Below are 25,876 nucleotides of genomic sequence, written 5' to 3' on the forward strand. Positions count from 1 at the left end.
ATTCTTTCAGAGAAATGTCAGTACAATTCAGAACTGAGCTCTGCAGCAGGATGCCACCCATTTCCCTCGCTGCAGGCAGCATTTTGGTGAAAAGTGCATAACAAACACATCATTTATCTTGGTGTTTGGGTGTGCTCCCAAAACCACAGAAGTCACAAATACAAATATTACTGCCTTTCTTTTCTACAGAAAATGAATGTGCTTTGGGGCAGCAGTTTCCCGGGCAGCAGCAACAGCAGTTCTCAGTGTCAGCTCCCGCTGTTTGGTTCAGATGCAGGTTAAAAGGAGATTTTACAGTGCGGAGCTTTCCTTTGATGAATGTACGGGGCAGCAGGAGCAGTTCAGAGGGTAGCCAGCCTCTGTATGTGTGTTATTAAAGTGAGGGAAATTAGGTGGATTCAGAAAATTTTGAAGAGTAAACTTTTTTCCCCTTGTATGTTGGGCAAGAGGACGTTATGTTCCAGCGAGAAACTGCAGGAGAGAAAAGATGTGACTTATGGAAAAGGCAAGGACTTCCTCGAAAAGGCTGAAGAGGGTGCCACCTCTTTCTTTTTTCCTGAATTTTCCATTCGTGTCTTCTCCCTCTCTACAAACAAGCTAGAGCAGCCGTGACAGCTTTCCCCTTTCTGAGGTAAACCACTGCAGCTACCCAGGCCTCTACAGCAGCTTGTTTTGGTGGCAAGTAATCATCAATGATTGCTTAACCATAGAGGGTAATTACAGTTTGCAACTACTAGGTCCATAAATGTCCACAAAATGTCCATTGGGTTCACTTGGTCCACAACCTTGTGCTCCATCCACCATGGTTGTCACTCAGGACAGGAGAGGTGGTTGACATGTGGAGTTACTGGGCACCAAAACCAGCTCAGGTCAGGTCCACTGCTGCACTTGCGCTGCTTCCTGTAAGGCTTGTTCTCCATTGGTTCAGGTGATTTCTGCTACAGTAATTCCTGTAACATGCAACTCAAATCATGGGTTACAACAATTTAAAGGTATTTCCATTACAATCTCCACCCCGATCCCTTCGAGTCAGACCATCAAGTTTACCATTGCAATGAACACCTCCCCTTGCCCCTGCTTCGGCTTGGACTTATCCACAGACTGCAGTCCCTTAGGGGTGTACCTGCTCCAAGTGGAGCCTTATCCATGAGCCACGGTCTCTCCAGGGGTACACCTGCTGTGGCATAGACTTAACCACAGCCACAGTCGCTTTGAGGTGCACCTGTTCCAGCGTGGCCTTCTCCATGGGCCACAATGCCTTCATAGATATACTTGCTCCAGCTGCCGGCTGGGGTAAAACCATGACATTATACCATTAAAAATCTGAAACAAAGCTAGCATTTTGAGAGAGGTCATTTTGGATAGACAGGTCAGTGGTGTTTAACATCATGTGTGCTTCCATTTCAATGAAAATGTCAATGAAATCCTAAATCGGATACTTCTGAAAAGTTTTTGTCTCCTTGCTGACAAGCATTCTATTTATTTTCTTGTCTCTTTGTCACAAAAGCTGTTGATCCTTTCTTTCTAGTTTTGCAAAATCTGGAGTTGGACAGATGCGCGTCCTTGTGTACAGGCCTTCTTGCGTGTTCTCTGTTACCATGCTTTGTAACAATTCCTTTCTCCTCCCATGCTGCTTCAGTTCCTACCTGTTAACCTCTCTCCCACTGAGGATTATGTATATTCTTTGGAAATAATTAATGAAACTAGAATTTCCTCAACTAGTATTGAATTCAATTACTACTGGAGTCTGTGGTTTCAGAAGTGGGGAATGGATATAGTTGACTTGATACCTCCTTCACCTCGCTTCACCTGCCCATCCCCTGATCCCCAAGCTGCAGTCCTTACTGGTAGTGGTTCAAAAACTCTGATACCTACTGGTAGGAACAAAGCTGCTTCTTTAAATATTCAGTGTGGCAACCCAGTTTCTGGAGCCCTGCAAAAGTTTAACGCTGGCAGAAGTGATGTTTCAAGGTATCTAACCACCTGTTCATCACTTTACAAACCCTCATAATGAATAATCTTGATTTATTTCTTTTATGGTGGGTTTAGACAAGTTTGAAGTAATTTTATTTGGAAATAGGCAGTATCTACAGAAATTATAAATAGTGGTTTTCCCCCAGTTGTAAGCAGTTTTTTCCTACCATAACCATTTTTAAGTTGTAGTCTCTGGAGGTGATATCTTTACTCTTGAAACAGAACAATTAAATGTATTTAGTAAAAATTCTTTGCGGTGTATGTCACGTTAATGAGGTGTCCTGTTCATAGTATATCTTTTATACATTGGTTTATTCTTATAGCAGCTGCTTCACAGTGTTTTGTAGCATGTGTGACAGTTGGTAGTGTTCCTTGGTGCTTTGTATGCAGAAGTTGCCGAGGATACCTATTAACTTAGTTGTTTCATTACAAGTAATGCATTTCTTCATCTTAAAAAGCCTAGTTGCTTTATAACTATTCCCTTTGCTTTAGCTTCATGGCTAAGACTCTTGTATCCTTCAGGGACACAGCTGAGAGGAGAGCAGAAATAGTACCACAGAGAAGTGGCAGAAGACCATCTGAAGGGCCTTGGGGCAGGTGTCAGGGCAGATGCTGGGTTCAGACCTGAAGCTTGGTGAAGGATTTCCACGCTTGCTGTTGAGTGTTTTAAGTACTTGTACAGAATGGGAGTATATACATTAGTACTCATAAACCTAATAATCACCTAGCTATGCCAAAATACATGCTGCTTTCTGAAGAACAGTAATTTTAAGACGTGTGTGCAGAAAACACTGATGCATAGACTCGCATGGAGAAGGGGTCGGGTGCAGCCCTCCAACCCTGGTACTGCAGTTGCCATTAACTCCTTTTACTGAGGGGAGCTGCTGAGCATATTTCAGGCTTGTAGCTTCCTAAAGGTAAACAAAGCTAAACCAAGAAGTACCTGGTACATGATCTGAAGGTGTAGATTGAGGTGACAGGTAAGTCAATTGATGGCCAGCCACCTCTGCAAGAGTCTCTCTCCTTGGCCGTGCATTTTGCACTTGTCTCTTGGGTTGTGAACTGGTGATCGTATGTCACAGGGAGAATTAATTCAGCTGCCTGATCAATTGGAAAACTAATTTAAAAACACTTCAGTCTCCTATGTTAGCCAGCTGAAGCTTCTCTCCTCATAGCCTTGTGATCACTTTCTAACGCGGAGAGGGAGAAGGGAAAGCTGTATTGACTCCTTGTTTCAGGCCCATGTAGGTGTTTGATCACATAATTGGAGATCTTGGGTTAAATTCCCAGTGATACAGGGTAAGCCTGGCATAGCATCCAGAAAGAGAAGTCTGTGTGGGTAGAAGTTGTCTTTTGTCTTTCTATTTCAGGCCAGTGTCTCTAACCAGCCAAAAAGGATGGTTGCAGGGAAATGGATTCATTGGTTACAACAGTTATTTCCACCTGTCTTAGGCACTGGCTGGAACTGTTGTTATCCTCAAAGGAGCAAAAGTGATTAAAAACATGATGAGGCAGGGAAGAGAAGCCTTATTTTACCTTGTGGGTTTTTTTTTTTCTTCCTACATGCAAGTATTTCCACAGCCTTATCTGATCACAGCAGTATTTTTGCAAGAATCAAACCTCTTCCTCACTCATAATTCTAAAATTTTACCAGGAATCTAACCTGGGACATTTTGACTTATTCTACCTCTATTCTTTACTTATGTCTCATAACAAAAGCAGGCTCTCGGAGTACAACACTCTATGCAACAGGTTTGTCAAATCCATATCAACATTTTGAACTAGTAAAGGTCATATTATGTTGTTATACTTTTTTTTAAAGCATAGATTTACATGTATAAACAGCAGATGAATTAGTAGTAGTGTTTAGGTTTTTTTGATTTTTGGTTTGGTTTTTTTCTAAAGGGAATTTGGAACAAATGGGAAATCATAATTCCTTCTCTTGTGGCAAACGTGATGTGAAAGTGAGTATTTTAATAGCCTAATCAGCTGATAGAACTGCCTTTAGGAATTTAAATGAGCTTGCTTCATGTTTTTCTGTGCTTTATGAAAAAGCAGTAAGCAGAATGTATTGTTCTGAACACATTTATGGTTTGTTTTTCCTGGTGTAAAAGATCTGTGTTGTCTGCTTCCCCTCTTGTTTTGCTGTTTCTAATGATTTTGTGATGTTGTAAAGATTCTAGCTGCTTGTGACAAACCAAGTCTGCAGCAATCAATACACAACCACTCTCCATTAATCCATGTGAAGGCTGTCTTAGCTTCAGTTGGGACCCGATTCTGGCAGACTCTCAGGGAGACAGACCTGACGTGCTAATAACCTCCAAATTACAGCCAGAGGTTGATCAGCAGGAGAATTAACTCTGATATTTTGGCTGTTAAATACACTGGTTAGAAATCACTGCATGCTAGACCAGTGCAGCTCTCTATTGGATTAGATCAGTTCTGGGGCAGAATTGTACTTTCAACTTCCGTAAGAGGATTTTTCTTCTGTGCCCTAGTTTTCTGCCAAGGTGTCTTAGGTAACAGTTCAACTGTTTGATGGTAGATAGTTTGTTGCTCTTACCAGGACAACTGTTTTGCTTTGCTTTCCTTTTTGCTTCTCCAAGTGTGGATCAGAGCCACTGCTTAAGCTTTTGCCTCAGCTGTTCCTTGGAGGAGGCTGTGCAGTTTGCACATCTTGATCTTGTACATTTGCTCCCTGTTGTGGCTGTATCTGTCATTGCATTAAATGTGTATTAAAATGTGGTTTAAACTTACGACGCATTATGAGAAATAACTTCATAAAGTCATGTGAAATTGGAGCTGTAGCACAGTATCTAGGGTTTGTCGAAATGATGGTATGTGGGGAGAAGCTTGGAAGTCCGTTTTGCATGAGCCTTTCCCAGGAAGCATTTATCCCTGAAAATGGGTCAGCGTGCCTACGCAGCCTCTTACCACTTAAGCTATGTAAAAGTTACCAATTTGTTTCACTTTGTGGTAGCTTTAATAGCATAGCCTTTCACCAAAAGCAGCTTTGTTTATTATGGATAGGTACTGGTATCATGAGATAAGTCTCTTTTCAGGAAGGCAGAGCAAAATAACTATTTATAATTCAAATCTTAGCTATTTCTTAACAAATTCATTGCATAAACAAAATTATTTCTTACCTTATTTGTAAGGGAAGACAAGTGGTGGTATTTTAACCTCGCCTTGAATCTTAGGAATGAGGCATTTTACTATCATTCTTGACAATCATCTGCCAGTTAGAAAGTACTTTTCAGGCTTTTTTCTGCTTTTGCTTGCACCTATGCAACCCTGCTGTTCCTATATGACATTTATCAAGTAAAGAGGGCACAATTTGGTTTCATGCCTGATACTCAAGAATCAAAACATGGACTAGTAATATGTACACAAGAAAACTCACCTACAACCTAGCAAAGACATGGAAACTAAATAGTTGTAGGTAGCTTTCTTAAGGAAAGCAGGACAGTTAAAGGATGACTATAAAATGCTTGTCCTTTCTTCTGCAGACCAGGGAATGTAGGTGATCAGGGTGGTCAAGAGAATAGTTGAGAGATTTCTGTTAAAAGTTCTCATTATTTTTAAGTCGTCACCCCCATCCATGGCAACTCTCTGTTAGGTTTTGTAGCCATCTTCTGGGATGTAGTAGTGAGGCAGGCGGGAGCATATCTCTCCTCTCCTATCTCCTTCCCGCAATTATGAGAGCTTTTCTTTAGCATAAAATAAACACCACTTTTAGCTGGGAAAATATTAAGCACCATGAAATGTTTCTGTGGGTACAACAGTAAAATATAACAGCAGCCATTGCTGGTGAAAGCAAAGTTTCGGTTAACTATTGCTGCTGCTAACAGCTGGGCTAATCTGTATTAGAGACTCACTAATACAGATTACTGAATAGGTTGTGCAAATATACGGTGGTTTGGGCCATATTTTACTTGAAAGGGGAACACTGTTTGGCAAATGTGAACCCATTAGCCTTTTCCAGCTTTTGTGTCTGGGACCCTGCCTACTAAATAGTAGAAGAATGAGCTCTAGGTCTTCTCTTTTTCAACATGAATAGTTGTAGGATAAATTGTTGCTACTGTTGATGGATTTTGCTTGGCTCCACTTGAAGACTGAAGTAATGTATCTCAATGAAGATTGAGACCACATATTCTCACTCTTCTAGAACATGTATGGGAGCTAACTTTTTGTCCATGTTAAAGAAAAACATGGGAGAGGATTTGGTTGTGATACTAATTACTGTTAACAGTTAACACTATTATTCCATTGGAGTTGATCTGAATCTGGGTTAATCCAGTCTGAACCTGGTGGAGGTCGGAGTTTGAGTGTTCAGGACTTTCTGTTGTAAGCAAGACGAGGAAACAGCTATTTACATTTTTTAAGCTTTGCTCCTGTCAGAGACCAGCATATACGTAAAAAATATCTACTCAAGTAACTGAGCACGCTTTGGTTTAATCTTTGTAATTGGAAAGGGAGAATAGGATTTGGGGGCTTTTTTGTGTTTTTCTTTCTAATTTATTGCTTTCTGAGGTATTTAAATGAATTACAGTAAACGCGTCACGACTTTCCTGGTTTTGGGAGGTCAGACATGCTGAAAGTGAGGGGTGCTGCCCCATGGCAGGAGGAAGGCTTCCACGCTGCATGGTCAGTGGCTGCTGCCGTGTCTGCATCCCATCCTGCTCGACCTGTTCACTCCTCACCTTCCTGGGGCATCAGCCTGGGCTCTCATAGTTTCTCTGTGCCTTACCAGAGCACTCAGATGGACAGGATAGACCTGGGTTAGGCTTGGCTGGTAAATCCAAATACAGATGATGGTTTCTGTGAGTCTTATGCTGGCTGTAGGAGAACAGGCTGTTCTCCTCTGGATTTAAGTCTGTCGATTAAAGAGTTAACCAATTAGATTTTTATCTTATTTATTTTATGACAACCAGCTGTTGGAGTTAGCTTGTTTTGGTTCTGTTATTCGTCTGTGACGTTTTTATTCTGATGCTGGAAGCCCAACAAACCATTACCTTACTGAGGTCTTGCTTCTTCACTACTTGTATTTCCTAATGCTACTGACCTCCTGTGAGCAGGACTCGCTCCTGAGATGGTCAGGTTATTCGAGCATATCATGGTATGCGGATGGTCTCCTGGCCCTTGCTTCCTTGCTGTAATCCTTTCCTGCGCCTGCTCAGTTTTAGTGCCGTCTTTTGGTCCCACTCCTAGGCAGGAGCAACTGCCTCTGTTTTCCACTCCAAAAAGGGCAGGTATTTCGGCTCAGTCTGCTGTCCTCAAAGTTCTTTCATGAGCATCTTCGGGTCATTTACTAAAAGTGAATGTGTCTTCTAAGGAATAGAAAAATTACCATTCTTGTACTTTACTGTCATTGGTAATATGCACACCTGTACAAAATAAGAAAGCTCTCGTGTATTTCCTTGTTCCCTTCAATGAATGCTGAGAGACCTGTGAGTTTGGGTCAGATTCCTCCAAGGTTGGCAGTTTCTGCCACACTTCCTCCCAAGTTACCTTCCTTTCTCCGCTGGGATTTCCCCCTCCCTCTGCCCCCACACACGCCCTGGGAGGAGAGATGAAAGATTGCTTTATCTTGCCTGCTCCAGGGCTCCCAGAGGTTGTCAAAACTTTCTGCCAGCTGATCTCTCAATCTAACTCTGGTGTGCCTCTTTGTCAGAGAGTGTCCCACCTCAGCGGGCAGCCGTCCAGGTGTACCAGCCCCGGTTTTGTCCGGCTGTGGGACTGACCGTTGCTTCTGCTGTGGGTTTCAGTTTACCATGGACACCCAAAAAACAGAACAGAAAGGGTGTGAACTCCATACTGATGACACGCTAGGTTTGATGAGTAGTAGCAGGCAGAAACATGACTTAATGCAGCGTAGTTTTTCTAAATGCGTTACTGACGTAAAATCTGCTTTTCCTCTTTTTTTTATTAACTTGGTGCTAGAGAAAGTAACAGGAGATGAAAGGGCAGAGGGGGAGCTCATGCAGGTTGATAATTGTTAACATCTTGTGAAGGAGAATTCTAGCGTTAATTTGGTTTTCTATAAGTAATTTTCTACAAATGCTATTCGTATGCGAACAGGACAAATGAAACTGAATGTTCCCATTGACATCAAATCCATGTAAGCAAGTAATGCCTGGTCCTGTGGAAGGAAGGGAAAAGGAGTAGAACTGAACTTCATGCCAGCATGTCATCAAATGACAAAGCAAATCAAGAGGCCTTTAAGAAAAAAGTTTTGGTTGAGTCTAGGTGTATGCTGAAGAACATCTTGCTAGCTTATCATCACAGTTCTTTAGGTAAGTCCTATATGTGACTGTGGAGGAAAAAAAGAGTTTGAATGGGAAACAAACACTGTGGTTTGGGGTTATGCTCCAGGCTGCAGACACCAGTTTTGCCAGTTAAGGTTTTGGTTGGTTTCTGGGCCTAAAACCACTCTGGTCACTGCCCGCGCAGGTGGTGCCGGCTGTGGCCCTTGCTGGTGCCTGGCTGCATCATGCCACAGCGCCCCGGGGACGTGGGTTTGTGTTAAGTGCACTCCCAAAAGCACTCCTCAGAGTGTTATGGATGAAGCTGGAATCCCAGCCTGTGGCTGAGGTCGTGAAAACTAGATAAGATTTGAGAATTTAAATTGATGCCATGTTTCAATGTGTTGTAAAGCATTCAGAAGACATGCTTTTGGAGCAGAAAGGTCAAACCTTTGATGTACTGGTTGGATTGCAGTTATATACGTTGTGATTCCCTCCCAGCTGCTTGCTTTTGTGTGCCTTTCTCCCAAAGGATGAGATATTAACACGTTCTTCAAAGGCCCTGGGACTTTGCTTCTTCTTGTGTCTTTTTTTTTTTTTTTTTTTTAGTGTTGACAGTGTGATAGTTAATGCAAATTGTCGAACAAGTGATTAGAAGAGGTGGTGTCTGCTCCCACCTGCAACATTTTGGCCCAAGTGACTTTCTCTTTCTGAATGTCACATGGAGCAGGAGCCACCACATCACTGTTGTTGCTTCATCCAGGTGTGTAGTACCAATGTGAAAGGAGAACAGACTTGTGTCCTCAGAGGACATGTGGACATCCTGAGGGGCCCTTTTAGGGTTGGTCTACGTGAGCTTGTGCCACAATAGAAATCCGATGATTTTTTTGTTGTTTTAGTGGGTCTCTGGCTATGCTTTTATTAATAACGGCCATTTTAAATACAACATAAATGGACATCTGTCACAAACATAAAGAAATTATTTGGGCTTTTTGTCTTCGAATACCTGTCAGGCATTGGTGCTGGGAGAAGTTAGGTTTCTTGGGCTATTTTTAGTCCCCGAGGTGGGGAAAAGTGGGATTTTTCTTTTAACAATTATTAGTTGAATGCCAGCATGCGCTCACCATTTTGAACTCTTTCTGGATCCTTTTGAGGTCAGTAATATATGCCCTGCTAAGGCTAGTGAAGCCCTTCTCCCCTGAGGAGGGGAGCGACAGCTCTCAACTAGAGTGAGGTTACAGGTGGTGGCTGGCAGAGGAGACGGCGGGGTAACTAAATGAGAAAGGGATTGAGAAAGTAGTTTATTGCATGTCTGCTGTATTGAGAAATGAATAAAAGGGGAAATAAAAGTGAAGCATACCCCATGGAGTATGGTTTGTGAAGTAATGAATGACAGGCAAGAACTTGTGTGAAGATGTTCAGTGGAGGAGGTAGCACACAAGAAACCCAGTCTGTTTTCCTATTTGCTGGTGATACAGCTCAAATAGGCACTAATTTAATTAATTACTGGTAGTTCTAGCTGTTCATTCTTCCTTTTCTTGCAGTACTGAGGATTTGTACCATTTGACAGTAAGGAGGGAGGACAGATGGACTGAAAAAGTATCTGTTTCAGAGGGATTTTTTTTGTTTTGTTTGTGTTTTTGTAAAAGAAGTTTGATGGAGAATGCCAGGATATCACTGACACAAATCAGAGGTAGGGGATCTGGACTCCTGAAGTTAGTATTCAAACAGAAACATTCATGGAACCACAAACTTCAAGGCAGGTGCAAAATGCTTAGTAAAAGTTTGCAATGTCTTTGGTTTGCACTTGTTAAATCACATCTACTTGGATTTCATTTGGTTAGCACCTACCACTATGGAGTCCTGAACAGTGGTGAGCCCTTGAAGTATTTTCTACAATTTATTTTTTTTTAAGAAAACAAATTCAAAATTACACTCTCTGCTTCCCAAACCTACAAGAAAAGTAATTCTTCACTGATTTGCAACTTAGCAGCAAAAATGAAAGAGCAGTATTTCCAGTGAACTGGAAAGCAGTGGGGTTTTGCTTACAAATAAGGGGAACTTTAATCAATTTGTTTCTTCCCCCATAGAATACAAAGGTCCTGTAGACCACACTGTCCCTTCACTTGCATCTGCATTTCCAAAATGTTATTTTTATGCATAACATCCTTGGTAGTTTATAGGGGAGAACTTGGTGTACTGGTAGAAATTGAATTTCTCTACGGAGTTGCAGATTAGACGTGGCACTGTTCACTTTCAGCATTAATAGGTGAGAAGTAAGAACAACTTACTGGTTTATTTAGCATACGTACCTCTGAACTAAGAGTAAAGTTTCAGTTAGATACAAAAATGAGCATTTTCTATTTTAAAGGTGAATGCCCCCTTCTTTAAGGAATATAGCCATAATACAGCCGCCCAAGTACAGCCTGCACAGGTTATGTTACATCCAGCGTGGGCCAGGCTAAATGACAGGTATAAATTGGTGCTTCCAGTGTAGTTTGAACTTTGTTTTCTGTGTAGCTAACAAAGATTTCCTTTAAAAGAATGCTTGGGGTGGGGGGTTTGTGGAAATAATTTTCTGACTTGAAGTACTGTACTGTCTGTTTCTGTTTTCAGTTGCTGGTATCACTGCATTTTGAGGCAATAAGTGGACCAGTGTAGAGTCTTGGTCCCATATCCCCCGATTCCCCCCCCCGCCCCACAAAAAATATTTTCACATGAAATGTCAAGAACTGGGGGGAGAGGGTACCTATTGCTCTCCTGATATTTTAAATGTTACCTTTCTGTAGGATGAAAGTCACGAGAGCCTGCTTTCTCCTTATGAATGGTAAGCAGAGCTAGCCCCTCCTGAGATGCTTTACAGAAGCAAAGCACAGCTGGGTGTAAGAGCTGGATGCTGCCTGACATTTAACACTGTACTGCAGCTCAGCTGCTTTTAGACATATCGGAGTCGTTCCTCATGCTGTGAAAATACACCATGCTGTTGTGTATACTGGGAGTTCTTAAGTTCTTAATACACAGTGGTATTTTGAAATTCAAAGAATTCTTGAAACTCAGGGCTTTGACATTGTGATTAGTGAATATTGAGGATAAGGCTCTTCAAAATTTCTAAAAAAAAAAAAAAAAATCAAGGAAAAGAATAAAGCCAGTTATTTTTACCCATGTTATAAGAGATTTTTTTTTTTCCTTTCCCATTCCTTAGCACCTCCTGGGTCTGCAGCAGCAGGTAGCCTAACAGGCTACTTCTAAAGCTGTGCTTACATCAATTGCTGATGCTAGTGCACAAACAAAGATGGACTGTTTTGGTAAGACAAGGCTCCATTGAAGTTACTGCTAATAAGCAAACCAGCTCTGTTCAGTTCCATGCAAAACACAGGAAAAGGATCAATCTTTGCCAAACTTGAAAGGCTGAAACTATTACAGAGGATAAAAATTATTTACTTCAAGTGGGCATAAAACATATTTTCAAAATAAACACTGAAACCACACTTGACTCTTACCACATATATTAATCATATTCTGTGTGGGCATGAAATATAGAAAGTGTTCAACTTTGTATGCCTTCATTTTATTAATGCAGGTTTGTTCTAAATAGCATTTAATATAAGCAGTGCTTCTTAAGTACCAGCTTAATGCCAGATACAATGTGCCTTCTCACTGTGAAGTGTTACTCCGTTGTAGCTTAGTTTACTCTTAGCAAAAGGGCTTGCCTCCTTTAGTATTTCCCTAATGCTTAATGCCCCGTCTCCCCCCCGCCCCCCCAAAAAAAGCCAAACCCAACCCCGAAGTAGTCATAGATGGGATTAATTTGACTATTTGGTTTTCAATTGTTGTACCTATGCTTCTTTAAACAGAAGCTTACGCTAATCCTTGCAGTAGTGCAATAGCTTTTTATATTTCTGTAGCAAATCGTTTCCCTACTTCAGCGTGTTTGAGTGCTCTAGTGCTGGATTGATCATCTGCTTTTTAAGCACAGCTCCATCATGTACTGGGCAATTATTCCGAGAAGAGTCACACTAATGATGTCGTATGCTTGAGTTCCATTTTCACATGCTGCTTACAGGTGAATTAGTGTCCTACAGGTCTCAAACGTGGACATTCCCCAGCATGTAGTTTGTGAGGTTTGGGGCTTTTTTTTTTTTAATACCTTTGAGTACGTACCCCTCCTGTACTTACACTGGTCCATGTAAAAGTCAAACTGTTTGAGCCTAGCCTTGTTTGCATGTGGTAGAGTTCTGCTCACCTCTTAGAGCTGTAAATGAAATGCAGGGAAGTTCCTTCCCTGAGTGGGTGTATTGCTGCAGGAGCTGCCTCTCTGCTGTACCACAGGCAGATCTGCCTCCATCCTGACCTGCCTGCACCTTGAGCTAAGGCTGTGCAGGGCACCACCGCAGCAATTGCTCGCTGAGGTCGTCTTTGCCGTGCTCTGGTCTAGGACAGGCTGTCACTGTCTTCACCCTGCTTTTTTCTCTCTAAATGTACACCCAACCTCTTTGCTCTGCTTGGGTTTAGCTACATTGCTGAGACAACAAAGCTAGTGCAATAGAGATTTTTTGAAATAAGTATGAGCCTTGGGTTTTATACCATTTTGTTATGACTCGTCTAATCCTCTGGCTCCTGACTATAAATTAACTATCATTCAGTTAGAGCCCATATGTCTCCATTACTGAGCCAGCAATGACAGGGTTGTATTGGTTTGGGGGTTTTTTCCTCCTTTCTTAGCTTAAATACTGCATTAACAGAGTCTCTGACATGCACTCTGGTACTGCTACGCAGCAGCGAGATCTGCATCCAAATCTGAGGTGTTCCTATCGTGTTTAGTGTATTGTTTAGCAGATTCCCATGATGGAGCATGTTAAAGAATAAGCAGTCTAGGGAAATCAAACTTGCCAACCTTGGAGCAGTAATTCCTAGAAAGAGATGCTGGTTACACCATTAAACTCCTTTTTCTCTGCATGGAGGTACTCACTAAGGAAGGAATTGGGCTGGTGGTCAGTTCCGCTTGTACAGTCAACACTCATTCATTCCAGATTACTTGAGGCAGACACAAACACGCTCAAGCCGGGTCCTTGCAGACTCTCAAGATCCAGCGGGGTTTATTAGCTCAGGCTCAGCGCCAAGCAAATGCAACTCTGCTGCTCCCAGACCAAGTAGGATCTGCTGTTTTGGCATGGAGTCCAAGCTGTTAAAGCCTGCCAAGCGTGAAGGGTGCAGACCTGGGTCCAGCGCTGTTCTTCCATCCAGAAGCTCAGAAAATGCTTTGTCGATATCTGACCGTATGGATCAGCTTGGGACTATCAGGGCTCATTAGATCAGCATCAGTTTCAGCCCTGTTAAACTTGAGCTTGCTTCTGTGCATGTTTTTGTTTTGGTTGTCTTTTTGGGTTTTTTAAGTTTCTTTTTTTTATTGGTTTTTGGGGGTTGTTTTTAAACTCTGACTCCGAGTTCTGGGAAAATTTATTAGCTTGGTCAGCCCCAGGCTCAGCTAACACTTTCTGCGCATGCAATGTGGCATACAGGGAGCTTCTTGGAAACAGACTGCACAGGCACTGAGCTTGCTGAGCAGGAACCAGCTTGGGGCTAGCACTGAGTCAGAGCTGCTAGACTCTGATGATCCTAAATTGACTTTAATTTCTCTGTGCAGTGATTCCCAGCACATTTTGCAGTGAAACAGTATACAAATGTTTCCATTCCCTGCTTTCTTACAGCCTTTATGAGCCCTGATAGTGGAGTGCTGACCATTACACACAAAGCATGGAGTTCTGGATGAGTGCTGCTAGTTAGGGCTCGTGTTTTGGTTTTGCAGAGTGCATACACTGAGACTATACGTTTAATAACTACAGTTGTCATAAGGGTAATTAGCTTTTCTGTTTGGATTTGAAAATACCTTCTGGAAAAACTGCAGTGTGCTTGAAGTCAGACTACTTTTAAGATGATATGCTTGATAGTCTGTGGATTGTTATAGTACTTGAACTTAAATTTTCTCACAAAATTCACGTATGCTTGCTTGCTTGCTTTTTCCAAGCAAAAGGTCATGTAGCTCTTCTGGGTTTTTCCATATGCAGGTGCAGCTGGGACAAGCGGATATAAAATGCCCGATCACAGAGTGCAGCGAACACCTGGATGAAACAACTGTCCTCTATAACCTGCCCCACGACGACATCATCAAGTATAAATATTTCCTGGAACTCAGCCGCATTGACTCCAGCACCAAGCCATGCCCTCAGTGCAAGCACTTTACAACCTTCCGGAGGAGAGGCCACATTCCTACCCCTGCCAAATTGGAGAACAAATACAAAGTGAGCATGCTTGCACCGCAAAAGTAGGACAGCATTTGGTGGGCACTAAATGAGCTAATGAGCTTTCTTGCATCACTGGGGCTGTGTGCAAGCTGTGATTAGGAATATGAATCTGTAGTACATAATTGATTAACTACCTAATCGATTTTTAATAGTTCAAGCAGTTGAACTTCAGATCTTATTTTTTTTGGCAGGTGATGTAATTTTGTCCTGACACACAATTTTTAAAGAGTGTTTTCTCTCTGACATGCAAACAATATGGTCACGGTCAGAAGAAACTGGGGAAGGGAAGTTATCACTATAACTGATAATTTTAGACACACAGCTCCAGCAAAGATAATTTTTCCCTGAAACTGAGCAAATGAATTCTGGGCACTTAACGGTGTTATGCTGTTGGCTTGCTCCTTCCTTAGAACTAGAGTTCTTGTTTGTTCTTCTCCTCCTCCTTGGTTTTGATTTCTTCAGTCCCTTACCAGAGGTTATACAATAATGTAGTCTCATCACTCACAATACAGAAAACTTGAGAAATATGGAAAAAAAAAATTCCAGCAATTCTTTTGTTAGATTTGCTTATACTGTGATTTCAATCAAAGATAAAAAGCGAGAGATTACAATTAGAAAAAGATTTGAGCTGCTGAAGGTCCATCTCAGTTCCAGAAGATGAAGGTTCTGTCTGCAGCATCATGCTCTGTGTTAGTTTTCCATCCGGTTATTAGATTTGTTGTGGTTAATTTCATGATTGAGCTGGCCTTTCCTGGACAAACCAGTTCTCCTCAGTAGGAGTTTAGATGACTGTTTAGATAGCCCTAATTACATAGCATAAGATTCAGCCCAGTATGGAGATTAAAAGGCAGAAGACTCTGTATCCAAGGGAATTGAAACTTTGGTAAAGCTAACTCTGAGTTATGAGCTAGTAACGTATATCTGTGCAGTGCATGAATTACGTGCCACGCTGTCTGTTGAGCTCAACCTTTTCAGATTTTTGGCATCTTATGCAGAGGTGGAGAAACTTAACTGCAGGTGAAATTCCTTCTGCCCACAGCCATTCTCCTTCAGCCATCCACTTAGCATTCCCTCAGGTCCAGGGTAGATCAGATGTTGTAATTCTTCTGCAGCAGCCTCTCTGAAGGCGCCAGAGGCTGTTATTGTCCCACCAATGTGGGTCTTGGGTGGCGCAGCTGTTGCATCATGGGATGCCAACTCTGAGAATGTTCCTCAAGGCACAAAATGAGCCATTCTGCCCACCAGTGCTCTTTCATGAGTTAAAATGCTGTAGTTAAAATGTTCCCACCACTTCCCTACAAATCATAATCAGAAGGAATGGGAGGCTGTGTGTGCATGAAGTAGTGCAAGCCAGAAGCAGTTCTCTGGTCCTGTGGTGATGCATCCTGTGTAGCTCTGATCTGCAGAGCTCAAGTCTCCTCCTGGGAAGAGACACTGGCAAAACATGTCCTTTGAGCTGTGGCCAGGTGTTGCCTGGAAGAATGTCTAATTGATGTTGGTGAGAAATATAATTAGGAAAGTGCTAGCAAACAGCATGGATGGCCATAGTCCCTGAACCTGTGTTGTTTTCTGGCATAGGTAGTTCCAGTGACTTATTTTAAACTTAGCACAAGAAAGAGTTTTGCTGCAGGGATAAGATTTAAAAGGAAGAATATACATATAAAAGATACTGTATATTTGAGTAATTACACATATAACTGTGGACCATTATTAGCTCTGTTTTCTTAGATTCTCATGTGATTGTATGGTAACTTGTCTGTGCCTTGAATTATAGGCTCTTTGAAGGTACAGGCTCATTTTCTTCTGCATATAGCATAGGAGACATCTGACTGGAGACTACAAGACTTGGATATTCACATGCAAGCAATATGAATGGCAATTGCACCAGAGGAATTCTGCACCAGCACTGGAAGTGCTGTCTTCAGAAGAACTGAGTCATGCGTGGGGAAAGTCCACGCACAAGTCTACTAGTAGGATCACTGCAGAGAAGGGCTCAGTGCCAGTACCCTCGCTCACCTATATATACACTGCAACAGGAAAACACCGTAAAATCCAAGAGTACATTTGAACAGATACTTTTGAAACGTTATTAATGGCATTTCTAAAAGTTGATATACTATTTAAAAATATAATTAACATCTAAATTTAAAGGGGTAGCAAAGTTATTAGATTAATTTTTCTTGCTATAGCTGTTTTATGTAAGCTAAAGTGATCTAAGCCCAGCGGTTCGGTTTGCTGCTGCTGTTCTTCATTTTTGAGATCAGAGTCTTGTTGTGCTAAGCCTAGAAAGTTAGGTGGTGCATGTATGTTGAGAGCGAAGGAGGGGAAGGAAAGGGAAACTTGCTGTCCAAACCTTTTTTCTCCCTTTACTGCCACTTAGGACAGCACAGTACACCATTCTGACTATTTAGTTTCCTATATCAAATATTTGTAAGGAACTACCCCTGCTCCCTCTCATGACCTAAATTGGGAGTGTAAGACTTGGTTGTAGATAAGATCCTAATAAAACTTTGGTCAAAGCTGATGTGCCAAAGTGCAAAGGAAATAGGCAAAAACTGAAAAATTGGTAGGTCAGTTCCTGTGCATGGAACAGATACGGGTTTTACAAGAGTATGTTGGCTTGTTCTGTGAGTTGGTTGGCGTTTTTTTTGGGAGGGAGGGAGGTTGGTTTGGGGTTTTTTCCCCCACGCCCTGGATTTCACCTGTTTTACTGTTAGTTCTTTGACCTGCCACCTGCCGTGAAGAAGCAGTTCTTGATTCTTGGACTCTTTCTGCCTTATCAACCTGTGAGATTCATAATGAAGTTTTCTTATTCACTTCTGTCAAGAGATACACATCACGTAAAAGAAGGGCTTGAGTGCTTGGCTTCGGAAATGCAAATGTTTTTTCAATGTAGTTATATAACCTATCTCCTGTTTGAACTACTTGAGTGTTTCTGAAACTTGTTGCTCTAGAACTGGTAGGAATCTGCACTTGCAAAGATGCTGCAATAGAGTGGATCTGTGTAGTTCCTATCAATCAGTTCCCCGCTTTTTGGATCAGATTTTGACCTTGAGTAGCAGATACCTTCATGGCTACACATCACTTCAGTCTGCCTTGAGCCTGAACTGCTGCGGACGTGGTGATTTTGCGTGTTCTCCCTCTTTGCTCTCAGCTGTTCATTCCTGCCAGCTTGCTTTTGCTCGTGTTGATGTTTTGGTGTCACACTGGGAGCCGGATCAAAGATCAGCTCCAATGGGATACAAGATTTGTTTGTTTTGTTGTTGCTTATTTTCAGCTGGTACCAGAGAGAGGATGTGTTGGTGACAAGGAGGAGGCAGCTGTTTTGGCAGGAGGCCATATTTATCTTGGAATAAAGTGTGACTGTGTAGCTGTAGCTAGAGATTGTAATTCATGTAATCAGTTAGTTGCACAATTAATTTGGCTATCCTGTTATATAGCTAGCATTCCACTAAGCAGCAGAAAATCCCACTAAGCTTTTTGCAGCTTCAGACTCTCAGAATATTTTTAATGTGCAGTCAGTTTTACTATTGTATCTCACATTGAGCAGTGTTTTGTGTTGCTGTTACCTACCAATTTTGAAAGGTCTTTTCTTGGGAGGTGAGGAAAATGATAGATGGAATAGTTTGCAGTAAAGAGGCTAGCTAAGAAAATGGAAGATGTTAACCTGAAAGGTCAGTGTTTCAGAAAGCTGAGAACCAAAAGGTTAGTATGAGAAGTTGTGTAATCTTTTCTATTGCAAGGGAGACTGACCTCCAGATGGCATAGGATTTTGTGTATATATCCATCCTCTCAATTCCGATCAACTGAAATGGAAGTCATAAAATAAATGGAAAAATATTTGTACGAGGAAAAACATATTTGAAAAAACACTAGACTAATGTTTTGGGGGTTTTCAGATATAGTTTGTCTGCTTTGCTGGACTATAATATATCTTACTGCTTTAAATTTTATGTGATAGCATTTCTGTGTCCTCGTTATGATGATTTCATGCACTAATACTGAAGCATAAAGCAAATAATACTTGAGTCTTTTCTTTCAGAAAAGCATGAAAAAGAATGGAATAAGAATCTGAGACTGCTGTAATTGCCCTGTTCCTATTTCTTAAGCACACTGGTGTCACACTGCATCCAAGTTTGAATAGGTTTAGGGTTTTGTTTTGTGGCCACTAGTTCCGAGAAAAATAAGGTTCATAAGTACTTAAAAGAACATACTTTTCTTTGCCTGCTCAATGTATGTTCAGACAGTATTGAACAATAAAGAAGTGGTCCATTCCAAATGTAAAAACTATTTACCAGTTCAGTTTTGTGGAAGGGTGCTGTCAGGGGTGGCAGGTAGAAGAGGAAGCTAGGAACTCCAGATCTGGAAAGGAAGTAGACAGTTCCCACTAATTTACTTCAGTTAGTCAGGGCCATTCATGGTTAACAAGTGTTATTCTGAGTTCATGCGGTTATAGCCTCATCCTGTCTTTCAGTACTTTCTAAGGAATGTAGTTGGAAACATCTGATGTCAGTGTGCATGTGTGAGATTAAATATATATCCTGGTGGCTGCTGTATTTCTTGCAATTATATACATGCTATAGTAGAAATATAGAGCTTGCAATGAATATGTGTCAGATTTTCACCAAAAAACCCCCAACAGACCCCAAAGCCAACCCACAAAACTTAAATTGTATTGGCATTTTAAGAAAGAAGCTTTAACTTGCAACTTCCCAGATCTGTGTGTTTGGGTTTATATTTTTTAACATTCATGTTTCATCTCAAATGTCTGAATACTGCAACTGATAAAAGCTTTCAGGTTGCAGAACACTTAATTGTGGCTACAAGCTTCATCTTTGGCTGAGGCATAAGAAATACTGAGTAATACAATATGATGCCTGCTATAATCTGTCTTCCCAGCAGTAGGCCACTGTGACATGCATTATTGAAAAATGTAAATTCACAGCTTGGAGAAGGAGGGGAAAAAAAAAAAAAGATATGGAGATATTGGGCAGGATAGTGGCTAGTAATCTGTTTTGTGCATATTGGTTTCTAAAGGATTGTGGAAACAGATCAGTGCTCTGTGTTAGTTTGGTTAGTAGCAATAAATATGCTCTTCTTTAGGTTCTTCAGAGTAGGAATTTTCCTCTTAAGCTGTTTTTATTAGGAGAATTCATCTGGGAAGAGGAGATGCAGGATAGTGTATTTCCTTTGGTTTAGCACCTGGGCCAGTAGACCAACAAACCAGTGAAAGGGCACCAGTTATATTTTGTATTGCTTTTGTTTTATACTTTATCTAGGCCTTAGACATTACTGTGTTTTCATGCAAAAAGTAATAATGTTTGTAATCCACACCGTGCAGCTTTAATGTGTTGTTTCCCTACGAACAAGTTTCATTTGTTGTTCTTTCCTGGGTTTGTGCTGCCTACCTGTGTCTACAGTAACTTATTTCATTGACAGGAAGCATGTGAGAAGTGCAGCTTTCTTCTGAGGTGTTTTTACTCTGTGCCTTAGCAAAAATGTCTATAGAAAGCAGGAAGTCATGCTTGCACCAGGTACAGGATATCAAGATTTCATCCATTTTAATATTACACTCTCTGAATCTGCTTGATATGAAGGAAATGTATGTATTCTAACACTTAAATGCATGTACGGTGTGGGGTTTTTTGCAAGGGTAATGACTAGTAGATGGTAACTGATGAAAATATTAATGTTTTGTACTAAGAAGAAAATCTGTCAACTTCTTGATGCTGTTTCCCTTCTTTGCACTTTAGCCTTATGCCCAGGCGAAGGATCCCGGAGAGGGAAATGCTGTCTTATGAGTAGTGAGAAAATTATTAATTCTCTTGATCATTAACTCCCATTCTTGAACTTGCTGATCTATAGATGTAGAATGGTATAAAGAGGTAAGCTGAAGTGATGCATTAAGCAGCACATCGTATATTCCACCATTAAAGGTAAAATACTTGGCTAAACGGTGCTGCCCAGAGAGAGGAACATCACTTTATAAAAATGAAGCTATAAATGTTAGACACTGCTGCAGTGTAAAAAAAAAAAAAAAAAACAAACCAAAAAAAACCCAAAAAAAACCCAACAAAAAAACCCCACCTAAACCAAAACATTTGCTTTCTACAAGTGAAGTTAAAGTCAACTACTGAAAAATGGGTCTGCTAGGGTCATAAAAATGCTCAGCTTGAGCCATTGTGTCAATTAAATTTTTAATGTGTGCCCTTAAAGACAAAAATCTAAATGCTTTCTCTGTGTATAGAACTCTAGGAAATAGTGTTAAGGGGAGCAGACGGCTTCATTTCTTAGTCACGCATCAGAGATCAGATCATCTTTGTATTACCATGCTGGTAGTGTCGCATGTAGGAATTGCACATATAAATAATTTTTGGCTGCCCCCCAGCAAAATACTTAAGGGAGATCAGAGAGCCTGCTTGGGACTGTGACTGGAGCTGAGGCAGCACTCCAGCAGTCGGTGTGTCTGAGCAGGGGCGGTGCTCGCTCCCATCTGGTGGGAGTGAAGATTTTGGAAATGTCTTTTGGGGGCTTCCATGTGTGACTACACCCTAGGATGTAGTTTCCTGAACAGCACCTCCACACCATGCATGGCCAGCACAGACAGGTCCGTGTTTCAGTCAGGTCAGATACAACCAAAAAGCCTTTTTTGGCTGGTTGAATTCCTCAGTCCTGTCCATCATCTGGTACAAAGCCAGGGCAGTGCTGGGCATGGGCTGCAACTGGAGCTGGAGGACAGGGTTCAGCAGTTGCTTGAGATGTGCCTTCCTATCTTTCAAGCTGAAACGTTTTGCTGCCAAACATAGCAGAAGTGAAGATGTTGCAGGAGCCTGGATGTGTCTGTGTCTGATGTGGCTTCTAGTTCTTGCTTTCCTTATTCATGACCCAGGTAGGAGGCCTGTCTTTCATCAGATCAGCACCTGCAATGTGCCTCTATTTATTACTTCTACAAACACAGCAGCTGCCATGGCTTTTTTCAAAAAGATAGGCAGGCTCTGGAGGAAGACATGATGACAGTGGTACCTGTTTGACGCAATGATGTAAAACCCAGGGAATGGGAAGAATAGTTCCTTTCTCAATTTAAGGAGCTTGTCTTGTGGTTTTTGCTGTTAGGTGTGGTCTGTACAAGCGGGGTGTTTGGCACAGCCTCAGCTCACCCTTATGCAATCAAGAGCAAAATGTGGTGCCTGACTTCCAGGTGGTAGTTGTGGCCCTTGGTTGAGACCCTTGCTTGTGGCCCCTTTTCCCCGGACCATTTCTAATAGAAGCTTCATAACCTGGTCTGGTCTCCTTCAGAAGACCACATATTCCCTGGTGATTGCCTCGGCAATGAAATTCATAACTCAGACTGAGATCCACTGCACTGAAAACTGGCTGCTAATTTTTAGGTGATCTCATGTGTATGTTGGAGGCAGTTGAATAAGCTTCCTGGATTTTGGCTTTTGGCATTTGAGCCATGCAGTGAATTCGGGCACCAGTTCCTATGCTTAAACCAAGCTACTTGCGCTTCATTTGATTGTGGCCTTTTCTGGCTTTAGCAATTAGTTCTGTATTTTCTGTCTTATAAAAAAGAAAAGGAACAAGGTAACCTCTTGTGTTTTTAAAAGAGGTATTTCAAAATATATTAGACCTTTACTGGGCAGCTACTCTCTTAATTTAAGAGCAGTGGGTTTAAAATGGGCTTTCCAGTTGGGTCAGTACTCAGCTTGGAAATGTGTGGTGTTTTCTCATTTATACAGATCCAGTGTCCATCTTGCCAATTTGTCTGGTGTTTCAAGTGCCACTCTCCCTGGCATGAAGGTGTTAACTGCAAAGAATACAAGAAGGGAGACAAGCTGTTGCGTCACTGGGCCAACGAAATCGAACACGGGCAGAGGAATGCCCAGAAGTGTCCAAAATGCAAGGTGAGCTGCTCTCCCTTGGCTTGCAGGTAGTGGCTTCAAACCCTTTAAATATGTATTTACAGTAAATATTTGTACCTTCTGCTCAGCATTGGAAATGGAATTCACGCTTGCTGTGCAGATTCTTGTCGATGACCCATTGACAAAAACAGGTCAGATATTTTACTTGCTGGTGCCCGCACTGATTCTGCAGAACCTCTGCATGTAAAAGAAACAATAGGAAAATCCTAAGAGGAGGCTTTAATGTATTGCTTATAATGAATGTGTGTTACAGTATGAATTTTTTCTAAAATAAAGCTTTAAAGAAATGTAAAGCTTTAGAGAAATACGGTGCCCTTTGTTAGGTTTTCCAAAGAGCTTGGGTCAATTGAGTTTGAGTAAGGCAGAAAGTACTCTACCAACAAGTTAACTAAGGGAGACTTTAAGATGTGGGAAAAAGAGAGGTTTTAGGATTAAATGTCAGTTCTTCACAAGCCTTTCTCATAAGCTAGTTTAATTTTCAACAGACTGAAGTGCTGTCCCATGGCCTAAAAACGGCATTAATCTTTTCCAGGACAGGAAATATTTCCCACTACTCAAGTGAGATGCAACAGCCCAGCACATCTGTGCCCTGGCTGCCCTTAATGAAGGTGGCCGTGATGTTTGTTCACTTTTTTTTTCACAGCCCTAATCCCCAGCTACTGACAGAGTAGTAAGTCAAAACCTTGAGAGCACCATGGTGGTGGGAATCTGTCCTTTTTTGAAAGGGAGTACCTAACCTGAACCTGTCTATTGCTCTACATCTGCTTCACAGAGAGGACAAAGTAAGGAAACTGGCATATTTGGTAGGAAATAAATATTGAATGGGAAGATTTACTTCTAAAAGTCCAAAGTATACTTTTGCCACACTTCGAACCTTACCCTGTGCAAATATGAGAACATTTATCAGTTTAAGTATTTTATTTTGGTCTTGGAGAAAAAAATGCCTGTGATGCCATAGCTTGAAATTGAAAGATTTCAAAACACTACTTAAAATTTGGAAAGCTCCGAAATCAGCAGTCAGTTGTTTACCCTTCCTCCCGCGCACACATGACATTTGAAGAGTTTTAACAGCTTGCCGTTTGGTAAGAGTTGATAGGTTTGAGCTAGTTCTAAAAATGTTCACTTTCTGGGAAGTCTTACAGTAGAATGCTTTTAAAAACTTTGCTCCTTTTGGAGTAGGAAGAGTATCTGTTTTGTTTTTAATTCTTTGACTTGTGTCCAGACTCAGATTTTATGACGTGAATGACGTAACTATTGAAATAATTTGTCCAAAAAAAAGAAGAAAATGTGCCAAGCAAAAAAAATATGAGTGTGGAAAAGCAGGGGAAAGAGGGCTGCCAGCTGGAAAGAGAAAGGAACTAAAACTGCTAACCCTAATGTGTTTATCCTTAAGTTTTAAATTTAAAACGCAAAGTATACAACTGTTTTCACTGTCTTCAAGAGAAAAGGCTGGATGCTTGAAACTTACGCACGTTAAGTCACTAATTTTGAAGCCTGAAGTTACATGAGTTAGGCTCTTAATTCCAAAAATACTTTAGATTTCTTTTCATAGTCAAAAGAAAATAAAACCTCTTCCATAGTGGGAGGCAGTATGGAAAGTTATGAATGTAGCACAGAAAAAGAACCTGTGTTACCTTTCTGGTAATGTGGTGTTATAAGTGAATATCAAACAGGGAGTTCAACCTTTTCATTAACTTTATTGCCACCCCCACTCCTGATATTTTTTTGCAGAGGTGAAAAAAGTTGTTCTTGCCTACAACCTCCAAAATGTTTATATGAACACATCGTTTATTTTTAAATCAAATGTACAACTAGCAAGTAATCAAAAGAACCACTTAGCCAGTGGTTAGTGGTACTGTTCTTTTTCCCTTTTTTTTCCCCCCCTTAATCTGTTATTGAGTAGTTATTAAAAAAAAAAACAAACCACATCTTATGCAGCATTCTTCATCTTTATTACAGCATTAATAGATGTCTGGGCACATGGGGATAAACATACCAACAGTTAATAATTTGGGGTCAGGAGATTGGAGCTGTACTTCCTCTGCCCCTCTCTCCAGCCATCCCCCCAAAACCCCTATATAAAATAACATTGAATCAGATGACTGTCATATTTCTGAATAAAAAAGAGAAAGGAATGACAGAGAAAACAGAGTTAGTAACATACTATTTGATTTATCCTTGTTCTAGATCCGTAATAGGCAATGTTTCAGGTGACGACATACTTTATTTTGATATGTGCATCTATTCTATTTAAAGAACTTCTTTCATATTTTGGTTAAAAATCTGCAGCAGCCAAAATTGACAAACAGATTGAGGAAGAGTCAAGAATAAATTGTAAGTGTCAAGAAATTAGTATTTAATCTTTAGGCTAACAATGAAGCTAACGGAAATTAAAGGTAAAATTTTAATAGAGGTAGAATTTCTTTACTGAAATAACTTGTAAAATTACTGGTAACTTTCAATGTGTGATACTGATTACAATGTAAACTGTGACCATACTTTACAGATATCTTCTGGAGATAATTATATACACACGCAGACTCTTTCTTTAAGTAGCTGTACCACAGAGAAATAGAATGCACAATTATTGTTTTGTCTAGGCGTGCAGGTGAGAAAATGGGAGCACTCTTATGGTGTGTGTATAGAGGCAGATCCTTAGGCAAGCATTCACAAGTTTTTCAGTGGTTTTGGTAAGTGCTTTGAAAGAACATAATCCTTTGTAGTGTGAATACTAGCGGACACTGTTAAATAACTGTAAACTTGATTCCTTTTTCCTGTAGGTGCACACAGCTTTAGTGCACCTAATAGAAATAGCTCATATTTACCTAATCTCTCTAAGATATGCTTACATAAGCAAATAAAAATGTTACGCATTGTCAAAATACATAATTGTAGATTCATTTTGTGACTATATATCAATATGGAAATACTACAAAACGCTACTCTTTTAAACTATACCTGAAATTAATTTTGACATTTTTTGTTTTTAATAGAGGCTTTTCCACATTTATAATACACTGGTTTGAGAAACTCAGCATAGACCATTTTTCTCAACAAGACTTGTGGAAAAAATGCTGGTCCTGTTCTAGAGGGAGCTGACTAGAGTGCAAATTTGCTACACATTAGGAGATGCCTTTTCATAAAATCTGTAGCCATGTTTGCCTTTCCCACTACTGTTTTAGGGTTTTATTTCTTACAATTTCTTGTGACAATGTGTTAACATCAAAATGCCTTTTTTCCACAAGTGTTTTTACAGTACAGCAAACTGAGGAAGTACTTCACGTTGGTGTTATCTTACCTCAGATTTCAAAAACAACACTGTCTGAGGAAACATCAAACAGCAGCTCTAGCTTAGAAAGCTTCAAACAGCAGCAGAAATTTAAGTAAAAAAGGATGTCAATGCAAATCAAGAAGTACGCACGGCGGATTCACT

The 25,876-nt window shown here is 40.8% G+C and overlaps 1 protein-coding gene across 3 annotated transcripts in view; it reads left to right on the forward strand.

Annotated features, from left to right (window-relative positions):
- Positions 1 to 25,876, forward strand: part of RNF217 (ring finger protein 217) — a 69,123-nt gene that overhangs the window by 19,783 nt on the left and 23,464 nt on the right. Inside the window, exons 2-3 of one of the 3 annotated variants that reach the window (XM_054821410.1) lie at positions 14,285 to 14,518; positions 22,261 to 22,425. In XM_054821410.1, coding sequence (XP_054677385.1) covers positions 14,285 to 14,518; positions 22,261 to 22,425 — 399 coding nt within the window. The remainder of the gene's footprint in view (positions 1 to 14,284; positions 14,519 to 22,260; positions 22,426 to 25,876) is intronic. The other 2 variants (XM_054821412.1, XM_054821413.1) reach the window with 2 other exon arrangements.

The sequence above is a fragment of the Grus americana genome, chromosome 3, assembly GCF_028858705.1.
Source record: "Grus americana isolate bGruAme1 chromosome 3, bGruAme1.mat, whole genome shotgun sequence".
Lineage (NCBI taxonomy): Eukaryota > Metazoa > Chordata > Aves > Gruiformes > Gruidae > Grus > Grus americana.